This window comes from Pseudopodoces humilis, chromosome 19, assembly GCF_049639895.1.
Source record: "Pseudopodoces humilis isolate 2021_Gansu_Grassland_sample_001 chromosome 19, ASM4963989v1, whole genome shotgun sequence".
Taxonomy (NCBI): domain Eukaryota; kingdom Metazoa; phylum Chordata; class Aves; order Passeriformes; family Paridae; genus Pseudopodoces; species Pseudopodoces humilis.
The window spans coordinates 8,289,869-8,314,889 of NC_142218.1; the positions used below are offsets into that span (position 1 = coordinate 8,289,869).

General features: G+C 42.6%; 1 protein-coding gene and 1 non-coding gene across 3 annotated transcripts in view; both read left to right on the forward strand.

The window, feature by feature from the left end:
* Positions 1–1,147: 1,147 nt before the first annotated feature.
* On the forward strand, positions 1,148–1,219 carry TRNAE-CUC (transfer RNA glutamic acid (anticodon CUC)). The gene has a single exon. It is a non-coding gene; the product is annotated as a tRNA-Glu (tRNA).
* Positions 1,220–1,504: 285 nt separating this feature from the next.
* DNAJC5 (DnaJ heat shock protein family (Hsp40) member C5) overlaps positions 1,505–25,021 on the forward strand; it is a 31,025-nt gene continuing 7,508 nt past the window's right edge. Inside the window, exons 1-5 of one of the 2 annotated variants that reach the window (XM_014254182.2) lie at positions 1,505–1,564; positions 16,252–16,319; positions 21,165–21,301; positions 23,545–23,758; positions 24,800–24,971. In XM_014254182.2, coding sequence (XP_014109657.1) covers positions 21,195–21,301; positions 23,545–23,758; positions 24,800–24,971 — 493 coding nt within the window. In that variant the 5' untranslated portion in view covers positions 1,505–1,564; positions 16,252–16,319; positions 21,165–21,194. Of the gene's footprint in view, positions 1,565–10,552; positions 10,675–16,251; positions 16,320–21,164; positions 21,302–23,544; positions 23,759–24,799; positions 24,972–25,021 lie in introns of those variants that run through there. The other variant, XM_005524774.3, reaches the window with a different exon arrangement.

Below are 25,021 nucleotides of genomic sequence, written 5' to 3' on the forward strand. Positions count from 1 at the left end.
CAAACGCTGGCCAGGGGCTGCCAGCCTGGGCCCACTTGCTGCACCCCTCTGGGTGCTGGGGTGGGCTCAGCATCCCTTCTTGGGTGCAGATTCTGTGTGAGATCCAAGGTCAGTGCTGGGGAGCCTTGCAAGTAGCTGGTGTTTTGGATGGGGAAAGGTGCACGAGCCAGGCTGGGGATGGAGCTGGAGTGAGGAGAGGGTGTGGGTGTGTGATTCATTGTGATGACTCTGTTGGCAAATAGGATCCATCATCATTCATCCCTTTAAAACGTGAGTCAGAGGCAGCAGACGGGAAAGGCCATTAGAGCCTCATGGAGAAGCCACCAGCAGGGCCATGCCAGAGTGATGGGAGGGATAACTCAGTGTTCCTGAGGTCACCATTCCAGGGTCACCTGCTCCAGGATGCACTGGATATGTGGAAATTGTGCTTTTACCCAACACTGGGAAATAGCCATGTTTCCCAGGGAACAGCCAGGAGTGCCAGGAAACTTGAGCAACTGGGGAAAACAGACTCATGAGCTTAAAAACCTCTTCTTCTCTAATTGTAACCACTCATTTTCGTTAAAGGGAACTGGCTCTGCAGTGAGCTCCTGAGGACCCCAAGGTGAGGCTGGTTGGGAGGGGTGGCAGGATGGGATTCTCGGAACAGGGGCAAGGGTGAAGGTGTTGCCCAAAGCACACTTAGAACTGGGGCTGGGGTGTGGGCAGGGGGCTGTGTGCCCGGACAGTGCCCTAAAGGTGGTGAACCCTCTGGCCTGCAGCCACGGGTGATGTCCTGAGGGTGTTCTCTGCAGCCCAAGCCTCCGGCTCCTCCACTGTCCCGGCCTGACTGCAGGCCCTGCACCTCTGTCCCCAGCCCCACAGATCCCCGTGTCACAGCCCCGGGCCCAGTGCTCCCTGTGCCACGGTCACCAACTCCTGCGGGGAGCTGCAGCCCCCGGCCCCACTGATCCTTGTGCCGCAGCCGCCAATCCCACTGCAGATCCCGGTCCCTGTACCACAGGCACAGGCTCCCGTGATGGATGGCAGCCCCGGTCCCGGTACTGCAGTTCCCGGTCCCACCGCAGCCCAAACTCCGGCAGCACTGTCCCTGGTCGACCGCAGAGGCAGTGAGTCAAGTAAGGCGAGCGAAGAGTCTTTGTATCGCTCCCTGGTGGTCTAGTGGTTAGGATTCGGCGCTCTCACCGCCGCGGCCCGGGTTCGATTCCCGGTCAGGGAAGTTCCGTTTTTGCCGCTCCCCCTCCCGCTTTTCCCTCATCCTTCCCCCTCCTCCTCCATTCCCGTCGGGATCCCCCCGCGCGCTCCCGGCGCTGCGGCCGCGTGCCCGAGCGCGCGGCGGGGGCGCTGCGTGTCTGGAACGCGCATGCGCAGTGCGCCGGCGCCGCCCCCTCCCGTGGCCGGGTCCCGGTCGGTGTCTGGCGGCGGCGGCGGCACCGGCGCTGAGGGCGGAGCGCGCGCCGCCGTGAGCGGGCCCCGCGCGAGGCCCCGAGGAACCGCCCCCGCCCCGCGGGGCCGCCCCCGCCCGCCCGGGGCTGCGCGGCCCCTGCCCGCCCGCGGGCCGCAGGTGAGCGCGGCGGGGCCGGGCCGCGGGCGGAGGCCAAGATGGAGCTGGTGGCGGGGGCGGGGGGGGGCGCGGGGAGGCGGGAGGACCGGGGGAGGGTGGGATGTGCCCGCCGGTATCTTCCTGCCCGCCGGTATCTTCCTGCCCGGGGGCATCGCCCGCCGAGCATCCCCGCCCCAGGAACCCCCCCGCCCCGGGATCCCCCCGCCCCGGTCCCCGGTGGCGGTGCGGGTCCCGCGCCCCCCCCACTCCTCGGAGCAGGGGGGAAAAGCCCCGAACAAAAGGCCTGGGAAGGTGAATTCCAAATGAAAGTCATCTCTGTGTGTGGGAGCCGTGAATCACTCTGGCTCGCTCCAGAAGCCGGGGTGATTTTCCTTTCCCTTTCCTTACATTATCCTGCTTAATTTTTATCGAAATAATTAGTAGCCGCTTGGCTGATGAAGTGCTTAATGAATGACGTACCAGCAGCGGGAAGCAAATCCAGCCTTTACAACGTGAAACTTGCAAAGGCAGCATATTTCTGTTTATTCGTGCAGTCTCTTCTGGCTCTCAAATTAAGAATTCCGGTCAGGTAATTCTGGAGATATGGAATGCAACTGGACCGAACGGAGACAGCGGATTCCCTGATAGCGCCTTGCTCCTGCTTTTGTGCTGTATCAATACCTGACTGTTCCACACCAGTGACACAAAGCCTTGAGTTTATTAGTGGAGAGTGGGCACTGATGGAGCCAGTGCTCCCTGGGGAGCAAGGTGAAGGCCATCCTGTCTGACATAAGAGGGAAAGCCAAATGGTTTTATCTTTTCTACCTTTATTTTTATTGGGGTGTTAATTTTCGTGCACTGTGAGACATTGCTGTTGAGCTGTCTGTGCTGCGGTAAGGCTTAAAAAAAAAAAAGCATAAATTTGGTACATTGTCTCGGACCGGTGTGCAATAATCTAATTTTCCCTGCTGATGTTTGCCTTGTGCCAGCTTATCATCAGGAAAGGGAAATGCTGTGTGTGTGCTTAAATACTGTGTTAGTTTGCTGCTTTTGAAGCAAAAAACTTGCAGGCCGCAGTCACCCAGTGGCTGAGCAGTGGTGGTTCACCCATTTCTCTGGGTAAATTAAGCTCTCCAAAGTATGCAGAGCTGCAAGGATTTCCTTTGGAAATGCGTCAGGATTGGACCTATTTAAATTCTTGAATTTTAGCAACCTCCTTGAAGTGGAATTTATTCTTTTGACTGCAGTTTCATTAGAGGCATTTTCAGCTTCTCAAGCATCTGTTGGTTTCAGGTTGCTTAGGATCAGTGTTTGCATTTGTTTGCTTTTGATAGAATATGATGGAATCCTAATCTGACTAAGGGATCCTGAGAAATAGATGCCAAATTAATTTGCTTTAATGAATTAGCTCTAATAAATCAAGTCTGCTATACCCTGGGAGGGAGAAAAGAAGGGAAACAGAAGCTGAAGTGGAAGAGAAATTGACATTAATATATAGAGTGTAAGATGAAAAGAAGTTTATTTTTATTGAGCAGCTTCCTGTGGTTTTCTCGCCATGCTCTAAGGGCTTTGGAGAAATTCGTCATGTTGCTGGCAGTGCAGAATCTGCTTTGTGGAGAAGTCAGGCTTTGGAGATGGGATTTTCAGCCAAACAGCTTTTTGTAAGCATAAATAAATACTTCTCTCTCCCTCATTTATTTCATCTTAGGGATTGTCCTCAGCATTTAAATGGAAGGGGAGATGCTGCAACATGGTCATGTTCCTCCTAAATTTGGGGTGTGTTGCATTGATAGATTGCAGGCTGGAGATTCAAGTGGAAGGTTCTCCTCCTTCTCAGGGTATCTGTCTGTTATATTTAACAATATTTTGTCAGTGAATGCCTGAAAAAAGTAATGTTTTGTAGCACATCTCCTAGTGTAGACTTGTAGTGTTGATTATTCCTAGGAAGTATGAACACCGTTTCGGTCTTTCCCAGTGCCCAAGGATCCACCTCCTGCTGTCTTGGTAGCCTGTCCCGGTTTGCAGTGGGTTGTAGGCAGTTGATTCGGTTTGTGGCTGACATTGTGGACCTGGTGGAACATCACTGACCTGGCTTCACCAGGGAGGTTGCCCAGGATGATTGGAGCCTGCCAGAGGCTTGCTCTGCAACAGATGATGGGAACAGGGGTTGGAATGCAGCTGTGGTATGGACAGGCTTCTCATGCCGTTCTCACCATGCTGCGTGAAGGGCATCCATGGAGTCAGTGAGGGAGTTTGGATCCTCATACTTCGGAAAACATGGAGCAGTACCAGAGTATGACTTAAGAACTTCCATGCTGGAGAGAGTCCAGAGCAGGGCATGAAGATGCTCCCAGGGCTGGAGCAGCTCTGCTATGGAGACAAACTGACAGTTGGGGTTGTACAGCCTGGAGAAGAGAAAGCTCCAGGAAGACCTTAGAGCCCCTTCCAGTATCTAAGTAACTCCAGCCCCTGAAGTGACAGGACAAGGGCGAATGGCTTCAGTGACAGAGGACAGGGTTAGCTTGGATACTAGGGAAGAATTCTTCCCGGAGAGAAAGAATGGTGATGCCCTGGCACAGGCTGCCCAGAGAAGCTGTGGCTGCTCCATTCCTGAAGTGTTCAAGTCCAGGCTGGATTGGAGTAGCCTGGGATAGTGGAAGGTGTCCCTGCCCATGGTAGGGAAATGGAACTAAGTGGTCTGCAAGGTCCCTTCCAAACCGAAGCAGTGTGGGATTCCATGAGCCTGGCAGCACGAGCATTGATGCTGAGACCCCTTGCCCTCACAGGTTCTGTGTTTGGAAGGGGATGGTTGTCAGTACTGATGCTGTTATTCATTGTAGTTCTTTTGTGGTGAGCTTCAAGGAGAACTTTTGTTTGTGTTAAACAGTGTGGCAGGGAATATGCATGGAAGTCTAATTGGATTACTTAAGAAACCATGTTTTAGGTCAAATATAAAAATTGCTGTTCTGACTCTGTTTTTTGAATTTATGAACTCAGTTGCCAGAATATCCTCTCTGGGAAAGCAGGCACAACTGAAGGCTGGAAGGGTCTTCAGCAAATCCTGTCTATCCATTGAATGACTTGACTTAGAACAACGGTGCTGTAAGTGGCCTCTGATATTTGCCATATTTCCCTCATATCAGTTTGCCAGTTTGCAATATTTTTTTAAGTATCGTTAATGTTAATAACCAGATCAAAATATTTTTCAGTATGTCTGGAAATGGATTGCCAGAACTTTTCTGCAGACCTTATACCCTGACTGAGCACTCCAGTACCTCCCCAGAGCATGCAAACTGGCATCTGCTGGCAACTTCACTGCTCTCCTGTCAAACTACAAACAGGGATTAATTTAAGGTAGTTTTAATACATGAACTGATTTCCCTCACAGTTTGCTCTTGAGCTGTGCAAGTCCTCTTTGTTTGGCTTTGCCTCTGCCTGGGAAGATGAGGATCTTGTGTCTCTCTCCACTGGCCTGAGGTAAAGGATGTTTTCCAGGAGCAGGAGTGTGCGGCTTGGGGGTTCAGTGGGGTGATCCCCACCTTCTCAACAGATGGCACAGACTCCTGCGGTGAGCCTGTCCCCTGTCTCAGTTGTGGCCACCTGGGCCTTGGGACAGTTGGGTCATTACAGAATCCAGAGGGAGGGATGAGGAATGTCACCAATGCCCAGGACCAAAGTGAAGAACTGCACTGTTTCTTTTAACCTGAAGAAGTTGTTTTCCAGGTGGTCTGATAATTGAACTAGTTTGAATTAAGCAGTACTGGTACTCTGTGGTGATGGTGGTTGGTTAGCCAGTGGCTGCTTTCGGTCTTGAAAGAAAGGAGTTTGAATGTTGTGCTACTTAGGATTTCCTTAGTTGAAATATTGTCTTAATCAATAAAAACATATGAGGCACAGTTGTTGGAAAGGACATATTTTACCTTCAGAGGCACTTTACTTCCTATTTCAGGCCATGCAAACTGATAGAAAGACCAATGTTCCAGAAGGTGCCTCAAAAGATTGCTTAAATGTTTTTAATAAAGTGATGGTAGCCAATAAAAAGGGTTACCATTTTTTTTCTGCATAGAATACTTAATTCTAATTAGTGACATTAATTATGAGGTTTTAATGCATTGGTGATACATTGTTTTTTTAATTGGGAGAACATGAATAAGATTGTTTTAGCATATGTTAAAATTTCTTATGTCCTAGCAACTCCTCCTATTTCCACTTATCTTGTATCTACATTGCACTGAAATGTGCCTTTTTAAAGCCTTTTTCTGCCTCTTTCATTAATGGTGAAGTGTTTTCAGTGCCAGTATGTTGTAGGGCCAAATTCAGTAAAATTTAAGTGTCTTTTTCCTCTGGGTGCAAGTTTTTCATCTTCTTGTGCAAGTACTGAAAGGAGAAAATTGAAGGTTTGTGGTACACAGGGGTGCAAACAGAATGAGTCCTCTAGGCCCAAGTTGAATTAGCAGCTGCCATCTCCTCTTTCATAATCTGCTCAAGGGTTTTGTAAATGAGAATAGAGTTTCTCAGTGGAAGACTGGGGCTCTTTATTTGTTTCTCTTTTTAATATACTTCAGTGCCATCATCTAAACTTTGTTGGGCGAATGGTTGAGCAAACAACCCAGTGGCATTTGGTTACCTGTTACCAAAGCATCACTAAGGAACCTTTTTTTCTGTTTTGTGACACAAGTCTGCATTCATTAACTGGTATTTTTGTGGTGATGGCTTCTGACCAATGAATGATGCAAGTAAGCAGTTCAGTTGTTGCAATGACAGGCAGTATCTCAGACCAGTGACAGAAAAGCTCAAACCAGAGCTCCACCAGCACCCCACATTTTCCCCTCCTGACTTTGGGACTTCCTCTTCTCTCTGAGATTATTTCTTTATATGTCTGTCAGGAACTGTTTTAAAAGTCCTGCTTCTGCTTTGGTCACAGAGAACTTCACAGTCCTTCCTTGGTTTCATCTGGGTCTTACTAAAGTTGTGTTCGGTGTCAGGGATTCTGGAACCTTTTCGACTTTTAAGGAACAATCTGTAGAAAAGTGAATGTACAGAACGATTGCTCATTTGTAGCCGGGAAGGGAGAAGTCCAGAGTTCTCTGATGTCATTACAGTGACTTGTTATGCAGTTCCAGAAAGCAGAAACTCACAGAGGTCTTCTCTTTGCATTTCCCCTTTTATGTCTTTAATGTTTTTGGCTGTACTTCAAATGAAAATATTCTTTTCCATCCCATCTGCCATTACTTATTTTATATCTTAGCAGGTTTTTCTGTCGCTGTGCAGTTTTATTTATGTAGGCCTTTGCCTGGGTCAGTTGTCGGAGAATTTTCTTTACGAATCTGCATCTCATGTCTTGGGGATTTAGGGACATTTACTGGAAACATGTAATTAGGTTTGAAGCTGCTTGTAGAGAGGAGGGGAACTTGGGATCTAAACTCCAGATGTTGTGGGCAGTTTCTAGTGGTAATATCTGCCGTAATCTTGAATGTGATGTGCCAGGTGCAGGAAATTCTACCAAGGCTAGGCCCCATCAGATGAGATATTTGTAATTACAGGTTGCTTCTGGAGTTTCCTGAGGGTAAGAGATTATCGTTAAAAATATTTTAAGTAATGTCTTAATTTTTCTTCTCTGTAGTTCAAAGGTCATCATGGAAGCTGATGCTCTTGCCTCTGATAGAAGCACAGGAAGGGGAATGAGCAGACAAAATGGGATGTGTAAGATCCTGTTCAGAGTCTGGACTGCAGTCGCCTTTGGGAGCCATGTGACATTGTGATAAAAGCAGGTGGAAGGGGAATAAAATTAATAAGTGTTTGTGTGCTTTCACAAAGGCCATATGGGATCCCTGTGCAATCATCTGGACAGGGAATTGAAGCAGTGCTGGGTTTGTTTTTTTTTAAGATCTGTTCTAGTCCACATCCACCAGGGACTGGAGTTATCCCAATGCAGTTCCAGGTCAGACTGATGACAGCTTTGATCTGACACATTGGACCCATCTGATACACCTCACCTGACTTGATCTGTGTGGCATTTTGGGCAGGGCCCCTTGGTGGGTGCAGTGAGCTGGGGAAGAGATTTGGAGTGGTTGGTGGGACCTTGGTTGGAGGTCCTGGATCCTACACTCTTCCCATCACTCCCTGGTATCTCTTCACCTGCTGTTCTTGAGGAGGGAAGGGACCATGAAATCCTCTGAAACCTGAGGTGACCTGTTTCTGGGAAGCTCTAACCAGAAGTATTTCTGTTTTAAATTGAATTTAAAAGCTAGATTTAGTTACTGTTAGAACAGTGAATTGCTGATAGCACTGAGTTGCTGTTTTTTGAGAACTTGAGGAACATTTTCCATGTGATGCCTACTGAGCTCTGTCACACAGAGTGCTGTATTCACTTGTACAATTCTGAGGTGTCTTGGAGTTCTTCTGCTGAGTGGTGAAGGAAAAATAGGGTCTGAAGCATGTCTTCTGTTTAGAAAATTTGCTTTATTGTTTTGAAGTTTGGTTTGACAAATCATTGGTCAGTCAGCCCTACTTCTGAGGGCTCTAAAGATAATGCTGGGAAATAACATTCTTGCTTGGAGTTGGCCATTTTTATCACAGAGCAAAATAAATGCATGTTCCATAGAATTGCTTTTGTCTGGACAGTAACTAGTGAAAATATTTATTTTCCTTAATAAAGTCTTACTTTTTCTTTTCCTACAAAGTTCCTGATTTCCACACTCGCTCCCTTCATTCTTGTTGAACTTTTAAATTGGCACAGCATTGGCTTTTCACTATTGACTTGAGAAAACCAGGCAGTCAGAATTAATCAGAAGGTATTTGGAAGGTGCAGAGGGTAATTTCCCCAGCCTACCTTACTTTTTTCCTGAGTGCTTTGGATAACAGGGCCAGCAGCCAACATGACTTTGTTATTTGGCCTGGCATGGAGTATACGTTGGATGCAACATCCTGGATGATGAAAACCCAGCATCTCCTATGGTTGTCCTGTAATGCACAACTCCTTACCCTGGTTTCCTGCAGCTTATCTTAAAACCACATTTCTTCCTGTGACTTGTTTTTTTGATGTTTCCCATATAAAGGCCAGTTAAGTCCTTCTTGCTGTTAAAAAGGATCTGTGATGCCTTTCACTCTTGCTGTTTTGAGGCTGTTTAAATGTATAGATGTATAAAATATTATTTTTAAATAACCCTACATGAGGAAAGGTGCTATTTTACAGCTAATTTTGTTCCGGTTAAGGAGCTCCAGGAGGACATACCCTTGGTTTGGGGAATACATGGAGGAATGACCCTGGTTTAACATTGTACTGATGGCATCACATCAGGGGTACAGGCAGAGTGAAGAGACATCTGTCACGCTCTGGTGTTAGAGAAAATCAGAGGGAGGAATAAAAACATCAGCCAAAAACTATGCATAGAGTTTTCTGACTTTATTATCTGTTATTTAGGTGGAAAAGACTAAATGTGATAATTCCCTACTTTGTGCTGAAACTGAAAGGCCTTGGGAATGGCAGTGATTAAATGATGCCCCTGTATAATAGTGGCCTTTTGGTTCTAAGCCCTCTGAAATGTGACTCCTGTCTGAAAACCTATTGTATAAAATCTGTATGTGTTCTAATTCTTACCCAATTATAGTGTTAGAAAACTCAGTTACAAATAAAATCTGAACATGTTTTTTCCTGAAGTGTCAGGTTTTCAGGCTAAGTCTATGGTCTGAAATTCAAGCAGTGTCTTTTCTTATTAAATCATCAGTGAGTTAGTGGGAAAATCAGTAGGACAAATACATTCTTTGTTGCCTTATTATTTCTAAATTATGGACTGGCTTTGTTTTTTTCTTTTTAAGCAGCCATGAAATACTGTTGCTAGACTGAGTGGTGGAACTGAGGACATCCTTCATCAGGCAGTCTGCAGATTAAATGTATGCAGAGTGAGAGAACAGGGGAAATAAATATCGTTATGGTTTGTGGGGGAGTAGTATAAAATAAATCTTTTTGTTGGTGAAACCACACTGTATGGTTAGAAAATACCAAAGAGTTTGTCTCCTGTAAGAGAATGCCAGTTTAAATTAAAGCTGTTTTTAATCCAGCCCTGTGATTTGTTTGGGTATTTGTAGCTGAAAGAGCTGACTCCGGCATGCAGGGGGTATACTGGGTGTCATTCTGGGGATATCATGAGAATATTGTGACATTAGCGTTGTATTCATAGGGATGAATTTGGGATCACTAGGGAATAAATGTATTCTCTACCCCAAGGTGCTTTCTCCTGTGATTTACTGTGTGTTTGTCCCTGGACATGGGCTCTGGTTTAACTCACCTGAGAAGAAACTGAAATATTTGCAGTGAAGGCATCACCTCTGGCATCACCCAGCCTTCTAAAGGAACTTGGTTGTATTTTCCTGCCAAAACAACAAGTAGAAATTTTGAGTAATACAAACTGTGCTGGTCAGTTCAGATTTTATTGTGGAATTCTGTGGTTTTAGCTCCTTTCATGCTTCTGAATGTCCATGTGCTGGGGATTTGAATGGAGCAGGTATGAAACTCATTTCATCATGGTTTTTAGACCATTTTCTGTAACATCTGACACCACCCAGAGGGGAGAAATCTGTGGCATAAAGTGAAGAATGCCTTCCATGACACATATATCTATCTATATCTATATCTATATATCTGTATCTATATAATCTGTTTCTATATATCTGTATCTATATCTATATATATATATATCCTGGAGATAGTCTCTGGGGGTATTGATTTGTTTGGGTTTGTGCTTACCCCTTGCAGTGGTCAGAGGGGTTTTACCTACAGCTTGTGCCCCACTTCTAATCAGAGCACCCCTTGCTCCTGGTAATGTTTTATTTGTTTTGTTTTTATTTTGGTTGTTTTTTCAAGCCTAAAATATCTTTTACAACATAAATTGCTCAGTTTCTGTGAGGAAGTGAAATAATCAAATAGTCTCCTCCCCACCTTCCACAAAAACTGGGGAAATCCAGCTGAGCAATTAGGAGAAGAGAGAATCTTTAGATATACTTAATTTTTTAACTTTGCAGAAGAAATAATCTCTGGAACTAAAGCCTTTGGAACTTAACTGAGTGGATACATATGCTGCTTGAATAATTATGCATCACCTTAGGCTGGAGGACCTGATTGGATGCCAGAGGTAAAAGTGGGGGGCAGGGGAGTTTACTTTCTGTCTGTATTATTAAATAAATAAGCTTAATTTTTAGAACAAAACCTAGTATCCTGTGAAATAGGCTCTGACAGAGGCAGTGACGTTGGGTTCCTGGTAATCATATAAAGGCATTTTGGCTTTTCTGTTCCTGAGCTGGCTGGGTGGTTGTTTCTGGGAAATATAAATTCTTTGTAAGTTCTGCTGTTCAATTCTGATTATTTTGCCTTTTTATGCAGAACTTTTTAAGTGGAAGATTTATGTGCTTGGTGTGAGACAACCATTAAAGAGCAGAGATTAATAATCTGAAAATAGGTGAAGTTTCTCAAAAGGGGAACACCAGAGTGGATCATTTTAGATCAGGCTGAAGATACCAGTATTGCCTTCAGTTGTTGCTATAAAATGGTCTTCGTTTTTGCTTTTTTACTCATTAAAATAAAGTATTAATTTCAAAGTCTTTAGCAAAAACTGCTCATGATTGAAACTGCCAAGAGTGTTTATAGTATTTATTTGACGACAAAACAGTTCTAACACCAAATTAGATGTACAATAATTTTGGTATCTGTTTTGCAGTTTGTAAGACCATACTTGTATATTATTTAAACTGTGTGTATGGGGAAACCCTCATTTAACTTTTCATCTGCCTCTGGAAAAGAAAATAGGAATGAACTTTTTTCCCCTCCATGCCTACTGCTGTTGGTGAGCACAGAGAGGAACCACCTTCCCCTGCCCTTCCAAGTTAATTCTGGATAAATCTTTTTCTTGCCCTTTGCCAACCAAGTTGCAATTTGGAAGATGTGTTCCTTTCTGTTCCTTTTGTGTCTCAAACTGCTTATTTGGCTTTTTTGCTGTACTTTGTAACCTTACTTTGTTCCTTCTTTTTGACCAAGCAAAAACCTCCTGTACTGTAAAAAGGGGCTGCTTGGATCGATGTTCTCCCCTTAAATTCTCTTTTTGTAACAGTCTATCAAGGGATTCATGTTTTGACATGATTTTCTCAACCTTTTCTTACACAAGACAATAGACTTCTTTTCTTCTTTTATTCCTATTTAAAAGGCTTTAGTTGTCTTACCTACAGGTGTGACATAATAGCATAAATCTCATTTTTATATGAGTAGACCCCTCTGTTCCAAGTGTTCTTTTATATTTTAAAGGTTAGGCTATATTGATATAATCATTAACAATATGAGGGTTTTTTTATTGATGTAGTTTATACAACCCACTTAGCAGAAATGAGGCTTTATGTCTTTGAAGAAGTTTAAGGTACTTCTTCTCCAGAAGAAGTGGCATCAGCACCACTCCACCCACAGCAGGGAATGTTGTGGGTAGGATGATTTGTTCTAGTGAACTTGCAGTGAGTAGTCACAGTGATTCAAAAACTATTTATAGGGAGGAAAAATTAAGAGTAATAATGAACAAAGCAAACAGAGCTGCTGAATTTTTAACTGACTGAGTAAGCAGATGTGTTTTTTTTTTATAGCCGTGTTCAGTTTGTGATACTTGCACTCTGCACATAAAGTACTGTGATGTCATAAACAATAATTCAATATTGCTGAAAGATTAAATAGGAGCAATGAAATCCTAAGTAGGGAATCCACTAACCCCCCCTCCCAGGTTTTTAAAGTAATTATTTTAATTGAGGAGAGAGGATAGAAAATGCAAATCCAATACTTCATATTTTCTTCCCTAATGTGGAAAACCACCAGTAGGTTTGAATCTTACTCTTGTGTAGGGTACAAGGTCACAAGTCTTTATAACAGGTTGGTCAATCAGACTTAAATGGTTACATTTTAATCTGCTAAGCTCATTAGAGAAACAACACTGTCGCTGTAGTTAAGTTTGTCACAAGTTTCAGTGTAACCTCCCTTGCAGTCAGCTGTGGTGGATGTTAACCTTCGTTTAGACTTGAATTTAGCAGAAAAATGGTATTGTTCCAGATTTCAATTATTTAAAAGCTGTGTGTTTATGTTTTTTAAAAAGAAATCAAGAGAATTTAATGAATTTTTTAGTATCACAGTCTTTCAGTGTAGGAGACCTGTCCTCTGTTTCCAAGGCAGGTGGATTTTGACACAGTAAAGTTCTTTTTTTCTGGGAGATGTGTGCATTTACATTAATTCTCTGGATACTCAGCTTTCCATCAGGGCTTATATGTTAAAGCAGAATGTTTTTATGGATATGAGATCTCTCACATGATCTTTATCAAAAGGTCACAAACTGAATAGCAAAATCCAGCGGAAAGGCTTTTGTGCTGTGATATAAAAAAATATCAATGCCAAAACACTCTTGGATGCTTTAATGAAATAGGAAAATGTTAGTGCTCCAATTAATAGGTTAAAAATCTTTATTTCAAGACAGGCATGGGGCGAAGAAGTGTGCTTTAAAATAGTAGTGGTCTTCTTCAGGCACTTGCTAGCCAGATTGCTGTCTCTTCACCTTTTTCACATTGTTTTTCCAGTAATGATTTATTTAGCAAGTCATGTAATCAAGAAGGGGTGTGAAAATAAAGACTTGGGAGTTTCTATCTTGTATATTGACTTACTTTATTTTATTTGCCTTAACTGCAACCTTGTTTCTTTAAATACTTGCTAACCCTGATAAAGCTATCCTGTACATGATGAAGATGGATTATGGAGCAACGTATGCTTAGATAATTCCCCTTTCTGGTAGCAACATAAGGAGCAGGATGAGGACAATTCTACCAGTAGAATTATTCTGTAAAAAGGGTTCTCCTCCATCTCTCAGAGGAGGTTTGAGTTCTGAAGAAATACATATGCTTTTTGTCCAGTAGAGCTGAGAACATGTCTGATTTCTGGAAGAAGGCAGTATCTGTCTCTTGGTTAGAGAAGGAAATGGTGCTGAGCCTGTTTATGGTTCCAGTATATGGGGAAGCTACAACAGTATATAAATTGGATTCAAATTTGCAGGAGAAATAAGGCTGGAAGAGCTGGTTTTGCTATGAGCAAAATGGTTGGAAGAGCATGCAACCTCCCCAAGTGAATTTCTTCCTTTGTGTTACAAAACTTACCAGTTTTAATGTGTTGCTGAATTCAGTTTGCATTTGTGTAGCTTCTTGTTTTTATCTTTATAATTCTTTAATCTTCTTTTCTTCTAATTTTCATACTCATTTCTCTATTTTCTGATTCTTAAACAGTTATATTCCTCACAGACTTCTTTCTTTCTTGTGTGTGTTGTTGAACAGGGTGTCATGCACTGATGTGGATTTTGAGTTCTCTCATTCCTTTTCCAGCATCTGTCCTTTTATCTTCTCTGCTTTTATTTGGATTGTGAATATCATGTAATAAGGAGGGGGGATATTTACAAGTAATTACAAGCAGGGTATTATGTAGAGCTCTGGGTCAGTGGATCTGGCCTGCTGAATAATGGGATTGGATGGGGAGATCAAAACATTCCTGAGTCACTAAATTGGAATTGCCAGTTGCAGCAGAAACTGAGGGAGCAAACCCCTGGGAGGTGCTGGGCTGGCTCAGTGCTGGCAGGGAGGATGCACTGGGGAAGGGAGGATGTGAAGTAGCTGGCATGGGGTTCTCATATACTTTGGTTTTTACAAGAAGCAGTTTCCTTGGGAATTTATTTTTGTCTTGTTTGGTTATTTTCAGCTGTAAATCAGGCTTCCTGCTCTTAATGAAACTTGGTATTGGCATAGCTGTGAGACTGAAAGAAATATTGCTTCTTGCATTCAGATTAAGACAACACTTCACTATATATTTTGAGTCTCTACATGGCTGGTTATTATATATATATAAGCACTGTAAAAAATACTAACTTTTCTGCTGATGGAGTTTTAGTGAGGCCTGGGCCAGGATCTTGTATTTGAGCCTTCTATCCACACATCAGTGTATGATATTTGCATCATTATATGCCAAATTCTGACCTTAGCAGGATAGCTATTTTTTTCAAAGTACATTTATCTCCAAATTACATTTGGACTTTGCTTTTTCTCTCCAGTTCTAGTCACATTATTTCCATAAATTTGATACAGTTTGACTGTCAACATACTGGGATCTGGGCTTGCTGTCTGAAACAGAATCAGTGGCACAATTAAAGGTGGTCTTCATCTGGGTAGGAAGCCATAATTCTGGTTGCAAACACCATTAACAATCTGCAGCTTTCTGTAAATGCTTAAAGAATGTTCTTGCTGTGGATTACTTTTATATGAAGAAAGCTGTGGGCAGAGAACATGGGAGCTTCTATAGCTTCACAAAATAGGACGTTTTTCCCTGGGGAATTAGTCCACCCTCTAGTATTGCACAGGCTCTGAGTGGGAAAGTTTAACTCCCTGCCTTTCATTATTCAGGAAAAGTCCTTTGCTGGTTCCTATCAAAGGAACTAAACAGATCTATTAACAATAAGCTGATTATTGAGTTGTTGGTTGGTTCATTCATACCCACTTAGGGATGTGTTGCTGGATCAAGCTGCTTCTTACAGATGGCACCAAGCAACTGCTGTGAGCAGCAATGCCAGCAGCTCCCTGGGTGTATTCCCAACATCTCTGTTTGCCATGCTGGAATCTTCCAGCCCATGAAAGGCCTAATTATTAATTCAATGGGGAGTTTATTTCTCAAGTGCATTCAGAGCTTGTTCTCTGAAAGCTGTTGAAAGGGTTTGTATGACAATTAAGCGATGACTTGCCAGGTAACAGCTGCTCTGAAGTTCCGCTCACGAGGTTCATTGTTCAGTCATCTAATGCATAAGTGACTTTGTGATTGGTAATGTGGGTTAGATGTGTCCTGTACCTGCTTAATCAGAAAGGTATTTTAATCTGTTGCAGTGATTTTCCTTGACTTTTTCCATAGCACCATGTAGCATTTCCTAGGCTGTTCTTGCCCCTTTGCTCTGCTCCTTCCATGTGATGGCTGATCTGGAGCCTTGACTGCTGAAAGACTGAGTGTGTGCTGCTGGGTCATCTCAGGTTCTCTCCTTCCTTGTTCACCAGAATGAGACTTTTTTTCCTTTGGGTGATCTGCTTCAGGATGAGGGAATGCTAACTGGATGACACCACAGTTTTCTTGATGGAAATCTGTCCTGGCAAGAGGAGCTGGTGTTGCTCCCCAGAGCAGGCTGTGCCTGCTGCTCTGGTGCCAGAGCTTGGGGTCTGCTGCGTTAGCTAAGCTGCTTTGCAGTCTCTAACAGCACAAGAGATTACCACGACTTGAAAAACATGCTTATCGTGTTCTCAGTACATATATTCACAAAGGTCTGAGTTGAAAAAGTCCAAAGTCTCGAACAGGTAATGGTTATTAGAGTTTCCATGCAACTGGGTAGGTGCGTGTCTTTCCCATAATAAAAGTTGAGGAAAAAGAAACTGAATCTCTGGTTCAAACCATAGAGGCCTTGACTATGTGTTTTTAAATATTTGTGATTTATTTTGACAGTTTATTAATTCTAAAGACAAGTATTTACATTGTGTGGACTTACTTTGTACTTGTGGTACAAATATTTATAAAACACTTCTGTGTTTTTACTGTCCAATAATATGATGATAATTTATCAATGAATCTTTAACTTCAGAACTGGTAAACAACTAATTTGCTTTTGTTTTGTCTTTAGGAGAATCAGTTTTAGAAGTGTGTGAAGGTTGTTATCACTTACCTTAGAATATTCGAAATAGACACCAGGTGAGTTCTGGATTATTTTAATTTCTTGTAGCTTCTCATTTAAATGCAGAATATTGCTGAGGAGACAAAGTTTCCTATAAAAATCTTACTACCTCAGGAAGCCAAGGCTAAAACACCTCCTATTTTTCGTGGTAGCACAATCTTGAGCATGCTTCTTTCATCTCCCCTTTAAAAATGTTTTGTGTTTTTTTTTTCTTCCTTGAAAAATACCAGACTGTGAGGACAACTCTAAGTAACTCTGAGACAGATGGACAGGATGTGGAGGCCAGTGGTGCTTTTTCCTTTCTGTGACAAATCAATATTTACTGAAGTGCTTTCAGGCTTGGTGTTTTTATTTAGACTTTTACTGATAAATACTGGTTGGGATAGATTAATTCAGTTTTAGATGAACACCTGTAGTTAATTTTCTGCACTGGAAATCTTTACAAAGCTGAAATCTTAGCTTTAACAAACATTATATTTTACCACTTAGCAGCAATGCTTTGTGGAATCCAAATCTTCCCTAAAATACTTGAGTGCTTCCTAAAGTCCTATAATAGAGTTTCAACTAGACATTATTTTTGTAAGAGTTGGCAAAACATCATTTCCAAGCTGGACTCTTTAATCATCTTCTAATATGCTCTTAAAACTGTAATTGTAGAGGGTTTGACAGCATTCCTGATAGTTTGTATTACACACATGTGCTGGGCTGGGCTGAGCTGGGACAGCAGCAGCCTCCTCCTGTCCAGCACTCCCAGCACTTCCCTGAGTCTGTCTGGGTCATTCCTTCTGGTTCTTATTTTCCCTTTTGGGGATTCCTCTGTTCTCACTGTGTTACTGGTGATATTTTGGAAGACTGGGAGGATGTTGTGTACTAGTTTTAAACAAACTCCTTTGCAAACAATGTCCATTAAGGTTAATAACCTCCCATTATCCTGTGATAGTGGAGGATATCCACTCTCATTATCCTGTGTCAGGAGGAGGTGGATTTTCTCCCTTACAGTGGGATTTCACTTTCTGGAACAGCTGTTCCCATCCAGATTCCCCACACTGTGTGTAGACAGTTCACTGTAATGCTGTGGACAGCACCTGTGTGCAGGTCTGTGTGATGGCACGTGCATTCAGGGAGTGATTTTATTATTTTTTTTTTAATTTTTAGGAACTTAAACTGATGAGTATACAGACATTGAGAAAATTAGAATTCTGGAGATTGTGCCCCAGCATCCTACTGTAGTAATATCTTTAAAGCTAACCTTTTTTTGTGTCCTGTGCCCCTTTTGATTTTGACCAGTGGAGCTGAACAGCCGAAACTCCTTCCCAGAGCTGTCTTTCCTCCAGCAAGGAAATTCAAGAGACAGCAGTAGCTGTGTGATTTACACAGGGGAGATGGGAAAAGTGATAGTTGAGGATTACAGTTTTCAGAGGTTTGTTCTTGAATAAATACTCAATGCTTCAGCCTTGGAGTGAGATGAGAAGTACTGCTGTTAGTCTGCTTCCAGAGGCTAATGACATGTTGTGGGTATTGTCCATGGAATTAGCTTTCCATCCCTTTATTTCAAGGTAGCCAGCCCTTCCTAGATCCAGCAGTGGTGGTTCAGTGTTGTCCCAAGCACCTGCTATTTATGTGAGCAGTGCCAGTACTTCCACCCTCCATTCTGCCACACAGCTCAGCATGTTTTCTTGGAGAAATTTATCCCTCTCACTCCCAACTTCACTGAAATTCTTTGCAGCATCTTGCAGCAGATCAGGTGGAGTTTAATTCCTCCTTCCCTGCTTCTGGCCACCAGATCTGCTGTCACCCTTTTCAGTGCAGACATTCTTTGGGATGTTCTGTGAGTATTTAATTCCCTAAACTGGCAGAGAGCTATTGATTTTTTTTTTTCCTTGGCTGTAATAATACTTTGCCATTTTAATGAGTTAAATACAACTTCCAAAAGGGTCATCAGACCTGGCTGAAACTAAGGTATCACCAGTTTAATGAAATTTGATGGGATTCTTTTGGGAAGCTGAAAAGCAAATTAGTGTCTCTAAGGTTGAAATTTCCATGGATGTATTTAGAACATTAAGGCTGACTTCCATAAATAACCTGCCAGGTTTAATCTGAGTCTTTTCAGCAAGGTGCTGCTGAAGGAAATTACCTGTTGTGATAGAGCTGACTGAGGCAGGATATTGTGGTACTCAGATGGTTAAACACTCTGCTGGTTAATCCAGGAGATTACCTTTCTCCAGAGCCTTCCCAGAGAAACCTCTTCAGGGCATCCTGCTTGGTTAGAAAAGGGAGCAGATGGCTTGTTGCTGCTGAACACAACAGTTTTTAAAAATACAGGGCAGCTTTCAGGATTGTGAATTAGAGCCACGTGTGAAAACAGCAGGAGGAATGATACCCGAGTTCAGGAAAACTCAGAACTTAAATAACTTGCACCTTTACTCTCTGTTTCATATTTAAAAAGCCAAAGGTTGCATTCCTAGTAATAATACTCCTCTGTTCCTTTAAGTAAAAAGCTTACCAGATGAATTCCCATCACTGCCTTGTCCTCCACTCTTCTGCCAAGGCCAATATATCCATTTCATACCAGTTTGGAGAAATAAATGCTAACATCCCATTACACCAAGCTGTGGATCCCCAGCACTGTTCCGATGGAAGCAATTAAGGATGCAGCAGTGTGGAATTGTATCCCTGTGCCTGCAGACTGATAGATACTGCCTGGGTCAAACTGAATTCATTTTTATTAAACAAATTGGCCCTAATTTAACAGTGCAGATTTTGTTAAGCAGAACATGGTGTATGGCTGTGATCTGCAGCATCTGTCACCAAGGCCACGTTGGATTGATGTTACAGGAAGCTTGTTATGCTTAAATAGAGCTGCAGCTTTTAGCAAAAATGTCCATAATGCCCTGGAAGCTCCTGTTTCAAGCAGTGTCTTCTTCAGAAGGGCTAAATCAACATGTAAAATTCCAATCAGGATGCATTTTTTTCCCCCCTCCTAACTTCTCAGGTCCCCGTCCAAGAGCAGTAGTGACAGACACTCCTTGGCAGGGAGCTGCTGGCAGGGACTGGTGTGCTGGAGCTGCAGGGAGGTTCCTGGGAGGGTGGGAGGAAGTGATGATGGGTACAGAGCAGGGAGCCAGGGAAGCAAGGGAGCAGGCTGGTGTGATTAGGTAGATTATCAGAGACAGGTCAGGATCATCAGTCTCTGACCTCTGCTTCAGGGTAGAGGGGGCTGGGAGGCTGCCTCTGGGAAAGGCTCAGAGGGTTGTGTCTGCTGTGTGCCTGGCTGGAGGGGTTCTTTACTGAAATATGGTTTTTCTTTCCCTGAATTAGATTATGCCCAAATAAGTGAGTTGTTTGTGTTGTGTCTTGCAGCACTCAGTAATTTTCTTCCCATACAGAAAACTTTTGGTACTGAACAGTGTCCTTGAAAAGAAAATATTTTCTCGCCCTACCCACACATTCACCTTCCAGATTTGGGGTGTAGTTTGAATTTTTAGCCAAAGAATTAGAGTTTAGATTATTTATTATTAACAGTAATAATTTATAGCATCCTATAGGAAGCTTTAAATTAATCTGGGTAGAATTGCCAAAGGCTTCTTGGAGGAGATGAGAGTTTTGTTGAGCTGGTGTATTCCAGTTAAAACAACAGGACCTGGTGCCCAGTGTTGAAAGTCAGAGAGGCCAAGTGAGGAAGAGAATCAACAGCAGGGTCTGAGCTGAACAAGACAATAGTGATGTGTGTCACATCCTTGTGACTTGGTCTCCCTTGTGCTGGGAGAAGCAGAGGTGTGGTCACAGCTCCACCCAGGCCCTGTAGGGGGTGAGGGCTGAGGGCGTTGCTTTCAGCCAGCCTTGTGAAAGCTGAGGTTATTAATTTGTTATATAAGACATAGGGTTAAATTAGAAAAGTCTGGTGCTTTAAAAATCTTTTTCAAAGGCTGCTTAATCTGGTGTGGGCTAATTGTAATGACATAATCCAAAAATAGCCAATAGTCTTTTCTTGGATGCTCATCCTGGCTGCAGTTCTGCAGCTAAAGAACAGTAAAGCTGATCTCCTCAGGATGGGAGAGGGCAGAACCAGATCTGGTCCTGGCATGGCACAGGGGACACCCCTGGGGTCTGTCACATTTGGATGTGGAGCAGGAGGTTAATCCATGTTCAAGTAGCATGATTTTAACTAGAATGCATGTTAAATGTCGGATTCACAACTTTAAATTATGAGAGAGGGGATCTGCTCTCTGGACAGACATTCCCTCTTTCCTTGTGGAATGCACAAGCTTGGTCACACTGGATTTTTCTAAAGATTCTGTTTGACCTGGTATTGGTGATAAGATGGAGGACTGGGATTTGGGAGATGTGGGGAAGGTTGTTTTTTTTTGGTTTTTTTTTAATGTAATTTCTGAAATAAAAAATATAAATCAAGTCAGTTACTCCTATGCCAGTGTGGTGCAAAAACGCAGCCTCAACAGCAACTTCTCTGTTGCTGTGTTGTTTTTATAGGTATTATCACAAATAAATTATATTAAGACTAAGAAAGGGGATGAAGTGACTTGAGAGATGTGTTATGCAGTACACAGCTATAGCTGCACCTCAGCTCTTGATTTGGGGTTTTTGGAAAGCAGAGTTGAGTGTATACAGTGGGGATTCGGGGTGACTGGTGTTGTGCCAACAATGGTTGGCACAATATAATAGTTGTTTTCACTGATAATTCACTGAATTTTATAACTTTCTACCTTCCACATGTGTAAACAACCTTTTCAAAGCACATTTTAAAAAAGCTGAATCTTGACGTGTACTCTTTTTGAGGATGATTTGCTTAAAGATGTTTGTTTTTTCCTTTACTTAAGCATTTCTTAATCTTTATTTTTTTGCAGGGGCCAGTTCTCTCCTCAGGTTAGCTCAAGATGGCAGACCAGAGGCAACGCTCCCTCTCTACCTCTGGGGAGTCATTATACCACGTGCTGGGGCTGGACAAAAATGCCACTTCAGATGATATCAAAAAATCTTACAGGTAAAGCTTCGAGTTTTATGCCTGTCCCAGTAGCACAAATGGCTTTAATTCAGTGTTCAGCAAATGGTCTATTTATGAAGGAGCCTCAGTTGGTTTATTTAGACCTTTTGCAAGAAAAATATTTGGGAAAAACAGGTGAAAAGGTGGTTGCTTCTTGCAAAATGGGGTGTGAAAACATGCCTAGGCTTGCAATTTTTCCATCTTACATCTAGTAAGTTAAATTCTCAAATTCAGAGTGTCATTCTGAAAGGTCCTTGCCTAAATTTGAGCAGAATTTTAAGAATGTGCTGAGTTAAACTCTTCCTGTTATGTAGCCTTGTGTCTGTCTTAGGGGTAGCAGAGATGTGCAGAACTACCCTGCTGTCCATCATTTCCACTTTTGGCACAGGCAGAGATTAAAGATACAAGTAAGGATGAAAACAGAGCACCAATGATTACTTTTTCCTGGAATTCTGGTCAATATTTCTTACTCTTTGTGGAATTGTTAGTTTAAAAGCCGTTTTTTTTTCTGTATCTTTTTCCTTAAGAGTTTGACACATGAAATGACTTCATACTAACCAAATAAAAACTACAAAACCAGCCTTGTAACATCTTCCTTTCCACATTCTCCATAAATCTGCTTAAAGGCAACTGCTGCTGTGACCAGTAGCAATGTGTTTGGATTACACTAGGGGTCAGCATCATCTTTCCATGAAGATACTCATTGTCAAAATTGTTTTCCTATGGTCTTTAACTTTTACCAAAGCTTCTTCCCTTCCAAAGTTACATACTGATGGCAACTACATGTGAAGTCAAGGAATAAACCAGGTCCACAGATTCTCAAAAATTAGCTTTTTCTTCCTAAAAGCTTTAAGTGGATGTTTGAATAGTTTATCTTCAAACAACTGGAAAGTAATACTAAATTATACTAAATACTATATTATAATAAGTAATTACTTTCCTGGGGGAAATACTGTGAGTTTTTCCTTTGGAGGAACAACCCCACAAGATCCTGGGCTGAAATGTAGCTGTTTCACACTTACCTGAACATTCTTGTTTCCTCTGCTGCTCCTTTATCATGTTCAGTCTGAACATCCTTTGCTGGCCTGTGGGCTGTGAGGTTTGTGTACATGTAGGTAGTGGGAAATAAAAATATTTAATTTATTGCAGCCTGACTAAGCCCTTTCCAGGATTTTAAAACTTCCCTGTGATTATTTCAGCTCTCACTGAGGCTGGGGCACAAGTGGCAGCTATGGACATGATTTACTGGAGCAGCATCATGCACACTGGAGTGTCCCAAGGGCATGGTTTTTAAATGCTATGAGATACTTGCAGGCACATCCAAGTGATTGCAGACATCTTTGTTTTATGTTTGTCGAAACATTTCCCCACTGCAAAGCTGACATGTAATTGTCTGCAGACTTCTCCTGTCTTTCTTGTGTACGTGACTTTCTGGTCATTTTCTGTAGGAGGACAAATACCTTTTGTGGTGGAGGAGAACTGCCAGCATGTGTCTCTGTGTCATTTTTCTACTTGGGAGCACGTATTTTCTCTTCATAAGGAGGTGTTTAGCCAGTTATTTCTACTGATGTCTCTAAATAGCCTGGACCATGTGAGAACTAGCACATTTATCAATGCTTTATCTAATTTTTTTTGTCAGTTGTAAGAGATCTGGCCTGATTAGGGGAGGTACGTTGTGATTTCCTGATATCTTGAAACTCAGAATTATTTTCTATTCTAGCAAAGCTTGAACTGAAAAGTACTTTGTTCCTGCACAGGAATTGGTGAATTAACCACAAGTGATCGTCTGTTCTATTTTTGTGTTCAGACACTGCAGAAGCAGCAGTTCAGACACTCTTCAAGCAGCTGTGGCAACTTGCTTTTATGTACTCTTTGGTGCTATACCTTAGACTTGTGGTGTGTCTTTGCTGTAGCAGGAGCAAAACTAACTGGTGGAAATTGCTGGAGCTGAGGATAAAAAAACCCAAGCCTATTTTTATTCAATGTCTCTTATTTTTTTCCAGTGGATTTCTGAGGGTCAAATCCAACAGTCTGTAGCCAATTCTGTGAACTAAGCTAGATACTGCTGTAGCCTTTTATTATCATCTAAGGAAGAATCATCAGGGAGGTTGAATCACAGATGAAGGAAAACAGTTGGAACTTGAAAGTCTCCCTTGAGTGGCAGGCTATGGAATTAGAAAAAAAAATAAATCAAAAAACGGGAACCCAAACCCCAGGTTTTATTCTCTTTTTTCTTTCCACAGGAAACTGGCATTGAAATATCATCCTGATAAAAACCCTGATAATCCAGAGGCAGCAGAAAAATTTAAAGAGATCAATAATGCCCACGCAATATTGACTGATGCCACAAAGCGGAACATTTACGATAAGTATGGGTCTCTGGGGCTCTATGTAGCAGAGCAGTTTGGTGAAGAAAATGTGAACACATACTTCGTGCTGTCCAGCTGGTGGGCAAAGGTAAGTAAAAGGGCACAGAGTTATTCTGGATTGGTATTGGAAACTCTTAGAGAGCTCCATTTGATAGCTGTTCTTGGTTTTACCTTTGGAAATTGCTGAATTTCTGACACCGGGTTAATCAACCTTCTCTGACTGTGTTGTGATCTTGAGTTCAGAAGTATTTTTCTAGGAAATTCCAGTGATACAGGTCTAATAAGCAAGACCTGGGTTATTAATTGAAGCTTGGACTCTTCTAGTGGATTTAAAAGAGATGAGAATTTGGGGGGTATTCTCGAGTCAATAATTTTGTAGAATGAGTCCTGACTGTGAACTTGGGCTCACAGAAAATCTCCTTACATTTCATTGCATGGGTCCATTTTTCTACCCTTTGCCAGCATTGCCTCCATCTCTTGATTCCTCTAAGGAAGACAATAATTCTATCACCGTGCTGGTTTGCTATCTGTAAAATTATTTTTTTCAAACAATTGCACAGTGACCTGTAGGAAGACTTTAATTTAGCCCATTGTCACTGTGATAAGCACCTGGCAGACCTGGCTTGCATGGAGCTGCTGTGCTCACATACTGGAGGCATCAATCCTCAGCCATGCCCACAGCCTTGGGCTGCTCCAAGTCCCTGCTGTAGGTACACTGTGGCCTGTGCATCAGCTGGTACAGCTCAGTCTTTTCCAGGGTTATTTATGCAAGTTACAGCCTGTCCTGAACTGTTGTACCCCTGGGTTTTAGTACAGATGTGCTTATTAGACCTGTACCTTCTTCCAGATGCAGCAAAATAGTCCACTTAACTTAAATTGTAGAAATTACTCAAGCAAACCAGGCTAGCAGTATTCACCTCAGTGTAAAATGTCAAGAGCCATAGCCACTTTTGCACATAATTTGAAGTATTTCTCAGTGATAAAGTACAAAGCTGTAGCTACTAAGTTCTGTGTCTGCACTGCTGCTGTGGTTTTGCTCTCTGATTCTGTACCCAAGTCCTACAAACTCTGTGGTCATGGCATAGTAGACACAGGTTATGACTATCTCTGTATTTTCTGTCCTCTGCAGGCCTTGTTTGTGTTCTGTGGGCTCATCACAGGCTGCTACTGCTGCTGCTGTCTGTGCTGCTGCTGTAATTGTTGCTGTGGGAAGTGTAAACCAAAACCTCCCGAAGGCGAAGAGCAGGAATTCTACGTCTCTCCAGAGGACTTGGAGGCACAGTTGCAGTCAGATGAAAGGGGTAGGTGAAAACACTGTGAGCTCTCTAGGATGAACGTCAGTCTCTGCTGG